At 31.1% G+C, this 13426-nt stretch overlaps 3 protein-coding genes across 4 annotated transcripts; all 3 read left to right on the top strand.

Annotated features, from left to right (window-relative positions):
• The first annotated feature begins 2485 nt into the window (after nt 1-2485).
• Nucleotides 2486-8735, top strand: LOC108566202 (neuropeptide FF receptor 1-like). 2 transcript variants are annotated; one of them, XM_017925984.1, is made up of 6 exons: nt 2486-2634; nt 4910-5052; nt 5507-5821; nt 5878-5972; nt 6034-6321; nt 8496-8735. In XM_017925984.1, the coding sequence occupies exons 1-6, from the start codon at nt 2486-2488 to the stop codon at nt 8592-8594; spliced, it is 1089 nt and encodes a 362-aa protein (XP_017781473.1). In that variant the 3' UTR covers nt 8595-8735. The 2 variants fall into 2 exon arrangements, with proteins under 2 accessions (XP_017781473.1, XP_017781474.1); XM_017925985.1 differs by lacking the exon at nt 8496-8735 and adding an exon at nt 6769-6837.
• A 687-nt stretch (nt 8736-9422) lies between these two features.
• On the top strand, nt 9423-10587 carry LOC108566201 (protein FAM192A). Its single transcript, XM_017925983.1, has 3 exons — nt 9423-9680; nt 9784-9882; nt 9939-10587. Exons 1-3 carry the CDS (start codon nt 9584-9586, stop codon nt 10427-10429), a joined length of 687 nt encoding a protein of 228 aa, XP_017781472.1. The 5' UTR covers nt 9423-9583; the 3' UTR covers nt 10430-10587.
• A 704-nt stretch (nt 10588-11291) lies between these two features.
• Nucleotides 11292-13426, top strand: LOC108566200 (vesicular inhibitory amino acid transporter). The gene is made up of 3 exons (XM_017925982.1): nt 11292-11931; nt 11996-12362; nt 12427-13426. Exons 1-3 carry the CDS (start codon nt 11548-11550, stop codon nt 13242-13244), a joined length of 1569 nt encoding a protein of 522 aa, XP_017781471.1. The 5' UTR covers nt 11292-11547; the 3' UTR covers nt 13245-13426.

Below are 13426 nucleotides of genomic sequence, written 5' to 3' on the forward strand. Positions count from 1 at the left end.
TGATGTAATGGAGGGGTTGGGGACCACTGCGCTAAACGGTTTTACTTGCAGGGAAACTACTATATTGCGGATTTTTGGTTGCTTACGCTCTATCATCTATTAATACTTAAATACCGCTAAATAAAAGTCATCGAATATATGGCATCCAGAATTAACACCTCACTCAACAAGTTCGTAGGATGACATATACATGGCACCTCTGCAGACAAATTCATATGATTTTTAGGAAGTACCAACCTTCAGACGACGCCTGCCAAAATTTCATGGCAATATGACGTTTAACCACTAAAACAACTGTAATCTCAAGTTATAGTGGTTTCAGTGACGCTACTTTTGTAATTTTAAAAACAATGGAAAAATATGAATTTCGTGTGTTGATAAAACATTGATTTTGGATGCGAAAAAATAACGTTAAATTATAAACGCGGTCGTTCAGACACAAGTGATGCTGAACGCTCTGGTCTCCCAAATTTGGCAATTGTTGCAGATAACATAAAAAAAGTCCACAAAAAAGTTTTGGCTGATCGTAAATTGAAGCTACGTGAGATAGCTGACACCCTGAAGATATCAAAAGGCATTGTATTTACCATTTTACATGAACATTTGATCATGAGAAAGCTCTGTTCAAAATGGGTACCGCGTTTGCACAAACTGGACCAAAAACAACAACGAGTTGATGATTGTTTGGAGCTGTTCGAGCAAAATAAAATGAATTTTTTATGCGGTATGTAACAATGGATGAAACCTGGATCCAATACTACAATCCAGAGTCAAATCGGTTGTCAGTTGAGTATACAGAAAAGGGTGAAAGCCGTTCAAAGCATCCAAAAACGCAAATGTCTACTGGTAAGGTTTTGACCTAACTATTCATTGATTACCTTAAGAACGGCGTTATTGGTGCGTTTAAAGGAAGAAATTGCAAAAAACGACCACAAATGAAGAGGAAAGAAGAGCTCTTTCACTCTTTCACATGTTGATCAAAACGATGGCAGATAAAAAAAAACAAAAAAATAGATTGAAAGACCTATGGTCAACTGACGGTTAACTGACCAATTATACATTCTAATCACAGAGTTGAACCTAAATTTATTTGTTGATTATAAACAGTCAAATGGATACGGCAAAATTGTTTCATGTATGAAAAGTTCTATGAATGTATGCAACTAAGCTCACACTTTGCGGCGTATGCAGCAATTATATAGACAAATCTATAGACCTAAAATAAACCACATATGGACTTCACGAGCAATAATAAATAGTAAACACAGTACCTATACATATGCACTTGCCATATGTCCCTCACAGTCTAAAGAGTCCACTCTTACTTTATTAAATATTTGGATCCAGTTCTTAATGAGAATTAAAATGTATTAGCAGTATTTAAATCGCATGAATCGAAACAAAAGCGCGAAAAGTGAATAAGTATCATATCCATCCTACTGATCTAAGGCGTTTGGGAGTTTGGTTTTGGATGATTTTTAAAAGTACTTACAAACGATTGGGTTGTCGACCCCTGCTCTAGCGCCTTGGATTCGGGAAGTTTGGTTTTGAATGTTGGAATTTGGTTATATGCTCAAGCGCCTTAGGTTACTAATAGCTGGGCAGGGTTCCTATTTTAAAAATACATAATAAATGTCGTGCATTTGTCGTGGTTGTTATACTGCGCATTTATGTTGCGCTTTCGTCCAGCGCGATTTTATTACTGCGCGTTTTTGTCGGCGCGCTTTTGTTACGGCGTCAATTATTATATACAATTTTATTACGCATTGTTTGAACATAATTTTGTATTATTTTAATTTTAATAAATGTAATAAGTAAAGAAAAATATCCTATACTATGAAATATTGGAAGGGGCGTCTTGAACAAGGGCGCCTTGCGTATCAGCGGCAGCACTGAATATATTCTCCCATAACTAACCTAAAGCTGTAAGAAGCGCGAGTGAGTTTAGTGTGAAATTTTCACGCAACGGACGAGCAGTTATATATTTCAATCAATTGATATTCGTAATAATTAAAAGTTATTAAATTAAAGCAATTAACAAAATTATTTACAGTTTCACTAAATGACTATAATAAGTGTAATTTCTTGTGTTTAAAAGAAGAAGTGATTTTTTTGTATGGCTATTTATTGTTTTTCGATTTATGTCTTTTAATTTAGTAATGTATTTTTGATCTCTTTGTTTGCAGCTAATAGCTTAAATTATATCATTCAGTAAATGTTTAGTTAGATCGCATCAAAAGTTGACTTAGTTTTAAAAGATAAATATTTACCATGTTTATTTTTATATATTGGCATCTTTATGAATGAAACATTGGATTCACGTGCTTTATAATAATATTTATTATTTATATTAAAATTGTCTTCGTTTACAAAAGGCTGCTGTTTTTAGGAAATTTAAAATAATTTTTAATTACAGATATATTATTATTGTGTAAGTACTAAATATGTTTAAAATATAAAAAGTAAAATTACGTGACAAGTAATAATGGATTCAACGGACTATGAATCGATCATATTTAATTATAATGATGCTAACGTCACTGTCATCTCCCTTTACATTCCCATTGGATTGGTGGCTTTAATTGCCAATACTCTGGTCATTGCTGTCGTCATTAAATTCAATTACATGCGAAAGTGAGTATTACACAGTTTGTTTTAATTCAATATTAATATTTATTATAGGTCGGACAGATTCACAGACTTCTACATTTTTCTGTGTGATTATATGATTTATTAAAAGTATTAAAACACATTTAGAGCAAGCTGTTTTAATTAATTGCTTGACTAATGCATTAAGAAAGTCTTTTAGGAGGTTTGTTTGTGCACCACAAGTGTTATACAATTGTTTGCTACCACTCATCCATTAATGAACTGATAAAATCACGATTGTTCTGTAAACAAGCAGCATCTTTTTCCATAGCCTCGTTTCAGTATGGTTAAATTTGCCGAAACTGTAATCTGCGCTAATTCTGATCCGTTGCACATAAATGGGTTCGGAAATTTATAAATAAACTAGCACAATGTGCGTCAGGGTTAATAAACACGGTTTTCAAGAAAAATTATGTATATAATTAAGTTATTCGATAAAGCGCTCCATAAACTTCAAAATCTTTAAATTATATTGCAAACACTTTAAAATATGCCTTGATCAATTTCATCGCAACGATGTGAATAATTTATATCGATCATAATAGTTCTAAATCTGGATGCAATTGGAATACTATTAATTTTATTTTATTAATATACATAATATAATACTTACACATGAATTGAGTTACATTATTTTTAATTTTATCTATCAGTTAGATTTGAATATGATTTTAATATAATTTAGAAATTATTTATAATTTGTCACAAATTGGATGTGAGGTAACGATGTATAATTTCATAAAGTAATGTGGGAAAATAAGTAAGGATTGTATGAGATAATGTTAGAAAACGAAGGGGGAAATGATGAAAGGATACTCATTATAGTCGCTTTTTTATTCTAGCGAAAATCAGTCAGTAGATAAAAAAAAAATGAAATGAACGATTGCAAATATGGAACTAATAAACTAGTTGAGTAATTACATAAAAAAGTGTAATGGTCAATAACCTTTAATATTTATATGAGCATTATATTTATTAAAACTTGTTTTGAAAATAGAGAAATATATTAGCTATTCTTAGGTAAATTCAATACATCTGAAGAATATATTTATATATTTTCACATTTTTACCAGTTATTTTGTTTATGAATTATAAATGGAGTCTGCTATTGTGTATACCAAACGAAAATAGAATATCAATGTAAATAATGGTTTGTTAATATTGGAGCATCAACAACGACTTGAAACAAGAATTATATACTTGACAATCTTGGTATGAATGTGTTCTTGCTTGCTTTACTACATGTGTATGAAGCTATTTATGTCGTTCAATAGCAACGAATCGACCTAGTAATAAAACCTACGTACACAATAAGATTAAACTTAATTATATCCATTCTAAGCTAATGAAATATATTTAAGAATACTTTTGGATTAAATCTTTAAAAGTTACAAAATTAATAATTTTATAGATTATCCAAAATATATTGAATAAAATAGGTAGATCATTTATCAAACTGAGAATTTTAGTGGTTAAAAATGGATACAAAGAAACAAAATATTCGTCCTAGTTATAATAAATTACATTATAGTAATTTTCGATTTGATATCCACTGTTGCAAACTTCTATTTTAATCTAGCGCACAATATTAATCTACGTGCAAATGTTCAAATTGTGTAAACATTTATCGAGTAATGTTGAACAGATCTGATCTAATTCTATATCATAAATTATTGGTTTCTAATTATATCATAGGAATTTACCAGGCGAAATTATAAAAAAAAACTATTGTTCAATATTTTTTGTTGCTTAATCATTTCATTAATACAATACAATCAACACTAAGTTAATTAATCTGTTAATTTCCTTTTATATATTTATAATAAAAGATACAAGCAACTTCCATTATTAAACAGCGGTAATTGAAACATCACCAGTGGATAATTGAAAATACTTATTAAGATAATTCCAATTTGAATAGGTTCAATTGATTTTGCTATTCACGCCCATTCCAAACATTTGCAAGCAGTTCAACATAATGTATATTTGTCAATAAAATCAGAATGGTGCCTCGACCCAAGCAACAAACATCCTTTATGACGTCCTTTGAGTTAATGGTATCGATTTTCCGTTTTCAAAGACGTAGTTTAACCTGATCCAAATAAGATTATAATAATCTACTGATAATTTACTTTTGTTCTTTATTCAGTCTAAAGACAAGTAATAGTAATCAATATACTTTATAGCAATGCTCAAGGTTTAGTTTACAATATAAATATTGACTGAGTTAACTAATGCCATTTTTTCTATTTGATTGCAGTGTAACGAACTATTTTTTAGTTAATTTGGCAGTAGCTGATTTACTTGTAACAATTTGGTGTATGCCAAATAGTGCCCTTTGCGCGCTAACACCGATGTGGTTATTCGACAAATTCTCCTGCATAGTGAAGAATTACTTTCAATGTAAGTATGTAACAGCAAGTGCAAAATCTTAAACATTAATCATGTTAATTACTTTTAATAATTTTATGCTCCTAAAATAATTATGAAACTCATATACCAGGGGTGGCCAGACTTTTTGCGCAAGAGCCGCACCTAAACTATTTGGTATAATAATTTTTAAAAATTTCTATCATAATATAAAATATACATATTATTTGTGTTTTGTTGTTTCTTAACTAGACACAACAAGACTCTTGAAGAGCCGCTTGCGGCTCGCGAGCCACAGTTTGGCCACCCTTTTTATATACAAAACTAATTTATTAGTCAATCTAATTTTATTTATATATAAATGAATATATAAATGTTAATTTCAATTGAATAATTGATTAATTGATTAATTATTATAGTTTTAGACCATTTTTTACCATTTAGACCATTATAGTTTTAGACCATAGTTTATGTATACATTTTTCAGGTGTTTGTGTAGCTTGTAGTGTATTCACTATCACAATGATGGCAGTTGACCGATATTTGGCTATAACTCGTCCATTCGGATTTACTCATTGGCTAACAAAACGGTCCACCAAAATCGTAATTGCAGTTATTTGGATATTTTCTGTCGTAATCTTTTCCCCTTTACTGCTAGTATCTAAGATGAAGATTGAAATGATTCCCGTTGCACAAAATATAACTATGAAATTCTGCATAGAGCAATGGTCACAGCTGGATGGATACTTATCGCAATCTGTTTTCGGCCTAATTTCGTTTATTGCGATGTTTGCAGTACCAGGTAAGAAGGAATAAATTAAACAGGAAATCACAAAATATATAAATTCACTAATCCAGGTGTTATAATATTGTATGCGTATTCGATGATGGGAAAAACTTTGTGTTCCGTCCGTCCACCTGTTGATGATAACGACAGTATTGGTACTGAACAGGTATGTTTTTATATTTTTTTATATATATATTAGAATTATTATAATAGTGCGTTTGTTTCAGTCATTCAGGTTAAGAAGAGAACGAAAACGAGTAGCATGGATTCTCTTAATGCTGGTATTGGTTTTCGCCATCTGCTGGCTGCCGTACAACACTATGCTCTTGATCAAGGATATTGCAATCATTGACATGGACGTAACTTTAATGCAATACATGCTGTTGCTAGGACACTCGAATTCTGCACTAAATCCCATTATTTATTTCACTATGTCGCGAAATTTTCGGAATTCTGTCATACAGTTCATGAAAGGATCACAGATCGTCAGTGACAATAGACACAATGTGGCACAGGTAAGCTATTAATTATATATTATTTAGGCTCAAGGAAGTTTATTATAAAATAACACAAACTTATTACATTTTTAACATTAAAATTAAAATTAATGTTAAAAATGTAATAAGTTTGTGCTTAACATACTAATTATTTAACATTTATCATATAACTGCACTTTTAGTAGTGTTAAACTAATTTTATCAATATTGAGAAATACTGAACAATTATTATGTATTGAACATAAATTGATGAACATGTTATATCATTTATCTTTATTATTAGCAAAAATGATTCATTCTTTTTATTATATCCGCAGACTGTAAACATTGCAAGCAATGAACGTTTAAAAGACAGAAATGTAAATAATCTTCTCTTTGTTCTCCATATTATTTGGAGTTGTATAAAACTCATAAATTTTCATAAATTTATTTAAGGTCATTTACGTTTCAAACATTTGCCTTTAGATTTTTGTAGCGGTGCCAACACGTTGGTTGAATTCAAACATTCCACGGAAATCAATCTAATATTCCCACAAACAAGAATTTTATAAAAAAATCTATGATTTTCAAATTTATGTAGAAAATACATAATATATGTATAATATTTATTTCTATGTTCTTTGGAAAATAAATGATTTGATACTTTATAAAAACATAAAATATAAGTTTTTTTTCGTATATATTGCGAGAAACTGTATATCATTCCCGAAGTTCGATAAACACACATTAAGAAACCCTATCAAATACAATGTTATTTTCCTAAAATAAATATCAATTTTTGTTCGCTAAAGTTTGAAACTACGCCTATAAATCACGACTTTCTACCAACGCATCCTAGTTTTATTTGTAAACAAATAACTTTAACATGTAAACATGACATAATAATCAATTGCTTATACATAATATCATGTAATACACACATGTATTGAGTATTAAGGGAATTAATATTTAGAAGTAGAAATAATATAATAAACTTATCGTAGGTTCCGGTATTCGAGTGTATCTGCCAAGAAGTGAAAATAAAAGATACCATTAGAATGCGACCCATTAGATGAAAGGTACAAGAAAAAGAGTACTTTAATTTTGTTATACTTGTCATAGTATTTTCTTTTATTTTATGTTTTTGAATACTTGCATGCGTATAGTAGGAAAAAGAAATTCATTAGTCTGAATTTAGTTGTAGATTTATACAAATTCCCGAGAGCCTACCCTAATTATTTCCGACGAACAGTTGGTAAAATTAATTAAATCTTTTTCGCCAACAGCAATTGAAATTGATGAATTTTAATTGTTTTAGATTTTCAGCAGATGTTCAATAACGAACGGCATTGTTACAGACCATTGAGTATTGTTGAATACTAACAGAATACGAGAATTGTAGATTCTTGAAATAAATCGTAAAGCTTTTTTAGGGAAAAATCGATTAATATATTAATAGATAAAATACACCAGAACTTCAAATCTAAGCCCCCCCCCATTGAAAAGTATTATTCGGACCCCTGAATCGCTCGGGATTTTCCTGAGTAGCGAGTGTCACAGACAAATTTTATAGCAGTCAATTTTTATTTGAGGCCCTCCTTGTTTTTAAATAAAGAAAATCATAAAGCCCTAAACAATAGTTGCAAAAATTGCTGACGGGGTATGGAGTATTGGTTCTCTGAGGGCTATTTTAAGAATATCGTGGGCCCTAGACATCAGTTAGTTTTACTATTTGAGGGCCCTAAACAAATTTTTATTTGACCTCCTCCCTATACATCCTACCAATCCGCATTGTTTGGGGGCCTCCATCTACTAAAATAACTGCTTCCCATTTGCAAATAATATTTTTTTTAAAATAAAGTAAACAAAACAGCAATTTTTATTAACAAAAAATAGGCGGGTTCTTTTGTTAATAAAAACGCCTGATAATTATGCACCAACCCAATAGTTCGACCACTGATTGATTCTATAATTAATATTAAGTTTAGAGTATTTTATGCACAGAACTAACTGGAAAGAAAGACACATATCCTTTGACCAGATTTTAATTAGAATTATTATTTTATGTTTCTTATCATGGGTTAACATGTTAAAAAAAGCTTTCGTCAGTAGTTTTTGTTATAAAATTATAATTATTTAATAATTAGCAGTATTACATATATGTTTAAAAAATAAATCATTTAATTTTACATTTAAATTTGTCTATCTATTAGAAATACGATGTTGGATCTCCAGTCAGAGATAGACCCATTCAGAAGACTGTCAGTAAACTGCAATCCAGTCAGAAGACAACGAAGATATGTACAGTTTAAACCGCAATAATGTACAGGCCGGCCAGATGAGAGTATAATTTGACGTCATAGTACTGGGTTTTTTTAAAGAAATAATGGTCCGGTATCGTAAAGATAAACCTCTGTGAAGAATTAAGGTATTTGGTTTTCTTTTGCAACTTCTCCCGATGAATATATCTACATTCCCTTTATATAAGTATATTGTTAAGGATATCAATTATTGTATTTAATATTTGTTTATTAATGTAATTTCATCACTAAAATATTAATATGTAACATAAAATGCTAAGAAATCGTATGAATAGAAATAATAGTTTATATTTATATCGATTAAAGTGAAATATAATTAATGAAATGATTCATATTATTATAATAGTTTAGCAAAATAAAAATATATAAGAAATATTTATATTGTACTGACAACAAGCAAACGAATAATATTTTTACATCCTTACATTGACGGAACTTCAATTTATTACAGTCTATTAGCCAAAGAAATAATAATTTACAATTTTGACTTGGTAACATTTTTTTTAGTATATTTATTTTCGTATGTTCTTTCCAAGAAACGGATTAAGCATTAAAGTAGAATAAGTAATAAATTGTATCTTAAAAAAATTAGCATATCTTACTATTCAAATTTGTTTCATAATATATTTAGTTATAGAATAGTTCGCCATCTATCTTATTGCGACCTCAAGTTTAACTTTATTTAGAACACATTACTTAGACTATCAAAATATAGAACTGTAAAACTGGTTGCCGTAAAATTATATACTATACATCAAAAAATGTTGTAAATATATTCTCTATTATTTGGTTTTGAAAAACAACTGATTGTATTAATAACTAAAATATTTAAGATCATACATTTATATCTCAGTACACTGTTTAATATATACTATATACTCATTTGAAGCTATATGCTTTACATGATCTACCATTATATTGAGTAGTTGCAAGTGGGTACACTATTTCTTATTTTTTATATTAAATACGTAATAAACAAAATGAGTTCGGGTTTTATAACGGAAAGTGAAGTACAAGAAGTAAGGAAGAAAAGGCAGGAAGAATGGGAACGTGTCCGAAAAGCAGAGGATCCAATAGGTATTTTAATATTGTATGACACAAATCCTAACCACAAACTTTTCGATTTTATTAACAATTTATAACAAATTACTATTACAAATTTTCAATGTACATTTTTTAGAACGTCCAGAGCAACCTTCAGACAACCGAAGTTTGTTTGATAAACTACAGGAACAGAAACAGAAGAAGGATATGGAATATGAAGAAGCACACAAATTAAGTATTAAAAAAATACACCTGTAACAAATTTCCAGACCAACTAAATATTATTTTCAGAAAATATGATAAAAGGCCTTGATGATGATGAAATAGAATTTTTAGATTTGGTGGACCGTAGCAAAATGGCAGCAGATCGTAAAAAAAATTTGGAAGAGCAAAAGGAACTGAGTGATTACAGAAACCGAGTAGCCACCTTGCAGGAGAAGTCACTAGATCAAAAGATACAAGCAGAAATGTCAAAGAGCAAGCCGAAGTCTCAAATAAATAGAAAGTCACAAATAAAACTGCTCCAAGGTGCAGTTGTCAAGAAATCTGAACCTAAAAAACGAAAAATTTCAGAGAGTGAGACTGAAGTGAAAGATAATATTACTACACCATGCAATACTGGTTTAACTTGTATTGGAATATTGCCAGGCTTAGGTTGCTATAATGATTCCAGCTCTGATGAGGATGAAAGCTCTTCAGATTTTGATGAAGATATTCATGATGGAAATGTTAAAAAGGATTTGTTAGGGAGAAAAATTATCAAAAAGGATGTTACTGAATAAATTTCTGTTTAAAAAGAAATATTGTATTAAGTTGCTATATATGTGTAATTAATCTAAATAGCTCCATATGAATTTGGAGATACACTTTATAACATATAACAAATGTATATGCTAGAGTTTACAATTTATTTTAATTATATTATTATTAATAAATTTATGGCGTACAATTAGAATATATATATAAATAATAAAAAAATATTTATTGCGAAAATTATTTTTTTACTTTACTGAAACATTTAAATACCGCTTTTCATACTTACAGACTTCGTCGCCAGGGGGATTTGCCGACGAAGTGTGCAAGCTACCTTATTGATCTGATTTTTAGTACACTCTGTAGCAAATAGTAAGACAGGGTTGTATTTGATCACAAATTACTTCGAAAATCATCCTATATTTGAAATAAATTAATAAAATATAAAAATGTATATTGACACAAAAAGTAAATAAAAATATATACGCATTTATAATGAAAGAAAATGTAAATAGATATTGAGCATAGAACGTTTGCTCCGACATTAATGTTAACCATTTTAAATGTATTCTAAACAAATTAAGAAATACGATAGTTTCTAGTAATAAATAACAATTTTATAATTTACCAAAATTTTGCATTCGGCCTTTTGAATATAAAAAATTATAAATATATTCAAATCACTGCGGACTACCAAAATTCTCTCACGGACCACCAGTTAGCAACCGCTGTTTAGAGTTTATAAATGAAATACTTTTATAGTAATTATGTAACGAATTAAGTATTTGTAAAATATACAAATATTGAAATGCTTTCTGGATAGGGAAATTTTAGTGATACGGTCCTGGTTCACGCAGGATTGAGAGTACGCGGACGCTGAGAATGTACCAATTTTCCGAAGACCACTCCGCCGCCGAGATGGAAACGTTGAAATTTTAATTTCCACCTGAAGATCCGAAACTTGTAAGTGGATAATCCTAAAATTAACATGTATTTATTGAGCTAACCGCGAGTGAAGATAGTTGTCGAAATTCGAAAAGAATACTGAATAACGAAGAAGTTTAATTGTGAAAAATCAAGTAGTTCATTTTCCTGCGTATTGATCTTATCCCAATTTCCGAATCCATCTCGGCGGTTTTCTTCAGCGATGTCGAAATTCGGTAACATCCATTTACCCCCTTTGGGAAACGCGATGAACGTGGCGTGGCAAACCCTTCGGCAGCAAATGCCGGATAAGAAAGGGACGCCCAGCAGCACCCCCGGTGAACGGGTGCACTTTGCGCAATTGAACAATGAAATACCTAATCAAGGATCAATTGAACACCATGAACTAAGCAATATGACCAGTACAAATCCATTCCGACAAGCGGCTTCTGCAGAAATTGCGCAAGCAGAGGATTCTTTCAATTACCCCATTAACAGGCAGGTTTCTCACGTATCATCCATATCCGATGATGATTTTGTTGAGGGAAAGAGTGACATTAAAATCAATGAATATCAGGCCGCATGGAACGTGACTAACGCTATTCAGGTAGGAATATATTACATGATTTTATTATTCATTATTATATTGTATTTTTGTGTGTGCTTTGTAGGGAATGTTTATCGTTTCGTTACCTTTCGCCGTACTTCGCGGAGGATATTGGGCGGTAGCTGCTATGATAGGAATTGCGTATATCTGTTGTTACACCGGAAAAATATTGGTTGAATGCTTATATGAGTTTGATGTACAAACTGGACAACAGGTCAGGGTTCGCGATTCTTATGTCGGCATTGCTAAAGAATGTTTCGGTAAGAAATACGGAGCGAAGATAGTCAACATTGCTCAAATAATTGAACTTCTGATGACATGCATACTGTACGTCGTTGTCTGCGGAGATTTAATGATTGGAACATTTCCGGACGGTGCCATTGATACTAGAAGTTGGATGATGCTTGTGGGAATATTTTTAATTCCTTTAGGTACATTAGTTGATATAACTAATTAAGACCGTTTACTAATTAAAATCGTTCACTTATTGTTTAGCTTTCCTGAAGTCCCTGAAAAGTGTTAGCTTGTTGTCCTTCTGGTGCACGATGTCACACATTTTCATCAACGCCATTATTCTCGGCTATTGCTTATTGGAGATCGGAGATTGGGGATGGAGCAAAGTCAAGTGGACCATCGACTTTGAAAACTTTCCTATAAGTTTAGGAGTAATTGTCTTTTCATACACGTCCCAGATTTTCCTGCCGACTTTGGAAGGCAACATGGAGGATCCTTCCAAGTTTCAATGGATGCTTGATTGGTCGCACGTTTGGGCGGCTATTTTCAAAGCTCTCTTCGGATACGTCTGCTTCTTAACATTCCAGAATGATACGCAACAGGTGATCACTAATAATTTACATTCCGCTGGATTCAAAGGATTAGTGAATTTGTGCTTGGTAATTAAAGCCCTGCTAAGCTATCCACTACCTTACTACGCTGCCTGCGAATTATTGGAGCGCGCATTTTTTAAAGGTAAGCCGAAAACAATTTTTCCCTCGATCTGGGCTTTGGATGGGGAACTCAAGGTATGGGGATTGGCTTGGCGAGTCACGGTAGTTATATTTACCATATTGATGGCCTGCTTTATTCCGCATTTTTCGATTTTGATGGGATTCATCGGCAGTTTCACGGGAACAATGCTTAGTTTCATTTGGCCGTGTTACTTTCATTTAAAATTGAAAGGACAGACCTTAGATAGAAAACAAGCTGCTTTCGATTATTTTATTATATTTTTAGGCGTTCTGTTTGCCATCATTGGTATGTATGACGCAGGTATCGCTCTCATTAAAGCCTTCTCCATTGGTTTACCGTTTTAAAATTCAATTTTTGATGTGCGTTTATCATTTTATTTCGTAATATATACATTGGGAAATGGTTATATGATTATAAAATATAATTTTAATTAATATAAGGCAACGAAGTCTTCCAGTAACTACTTAAATGCCTTCAAAGTCTTCCAAATTAAGGATTTTAGTCATTTGCTAAAATACAAAATGAG

The sequence above is a fragment of the Nicrophorus vespilloides genome, unplaced genomic scaffold (genome assembly GCF_001412225.1).
Source record: "Nicrophorus vespilloides isolate i.1.1-1 unplaced genomic scaffold, Nicve_v1.0, whole genome shotgun sequence".
NCBI classification, from domain to species: Eukaryota; Metazoa; Arthropoda; class Insecta; order Coleoptera; family Silphidae; genus Nicrophorus; species Nicrophorus vespilloides.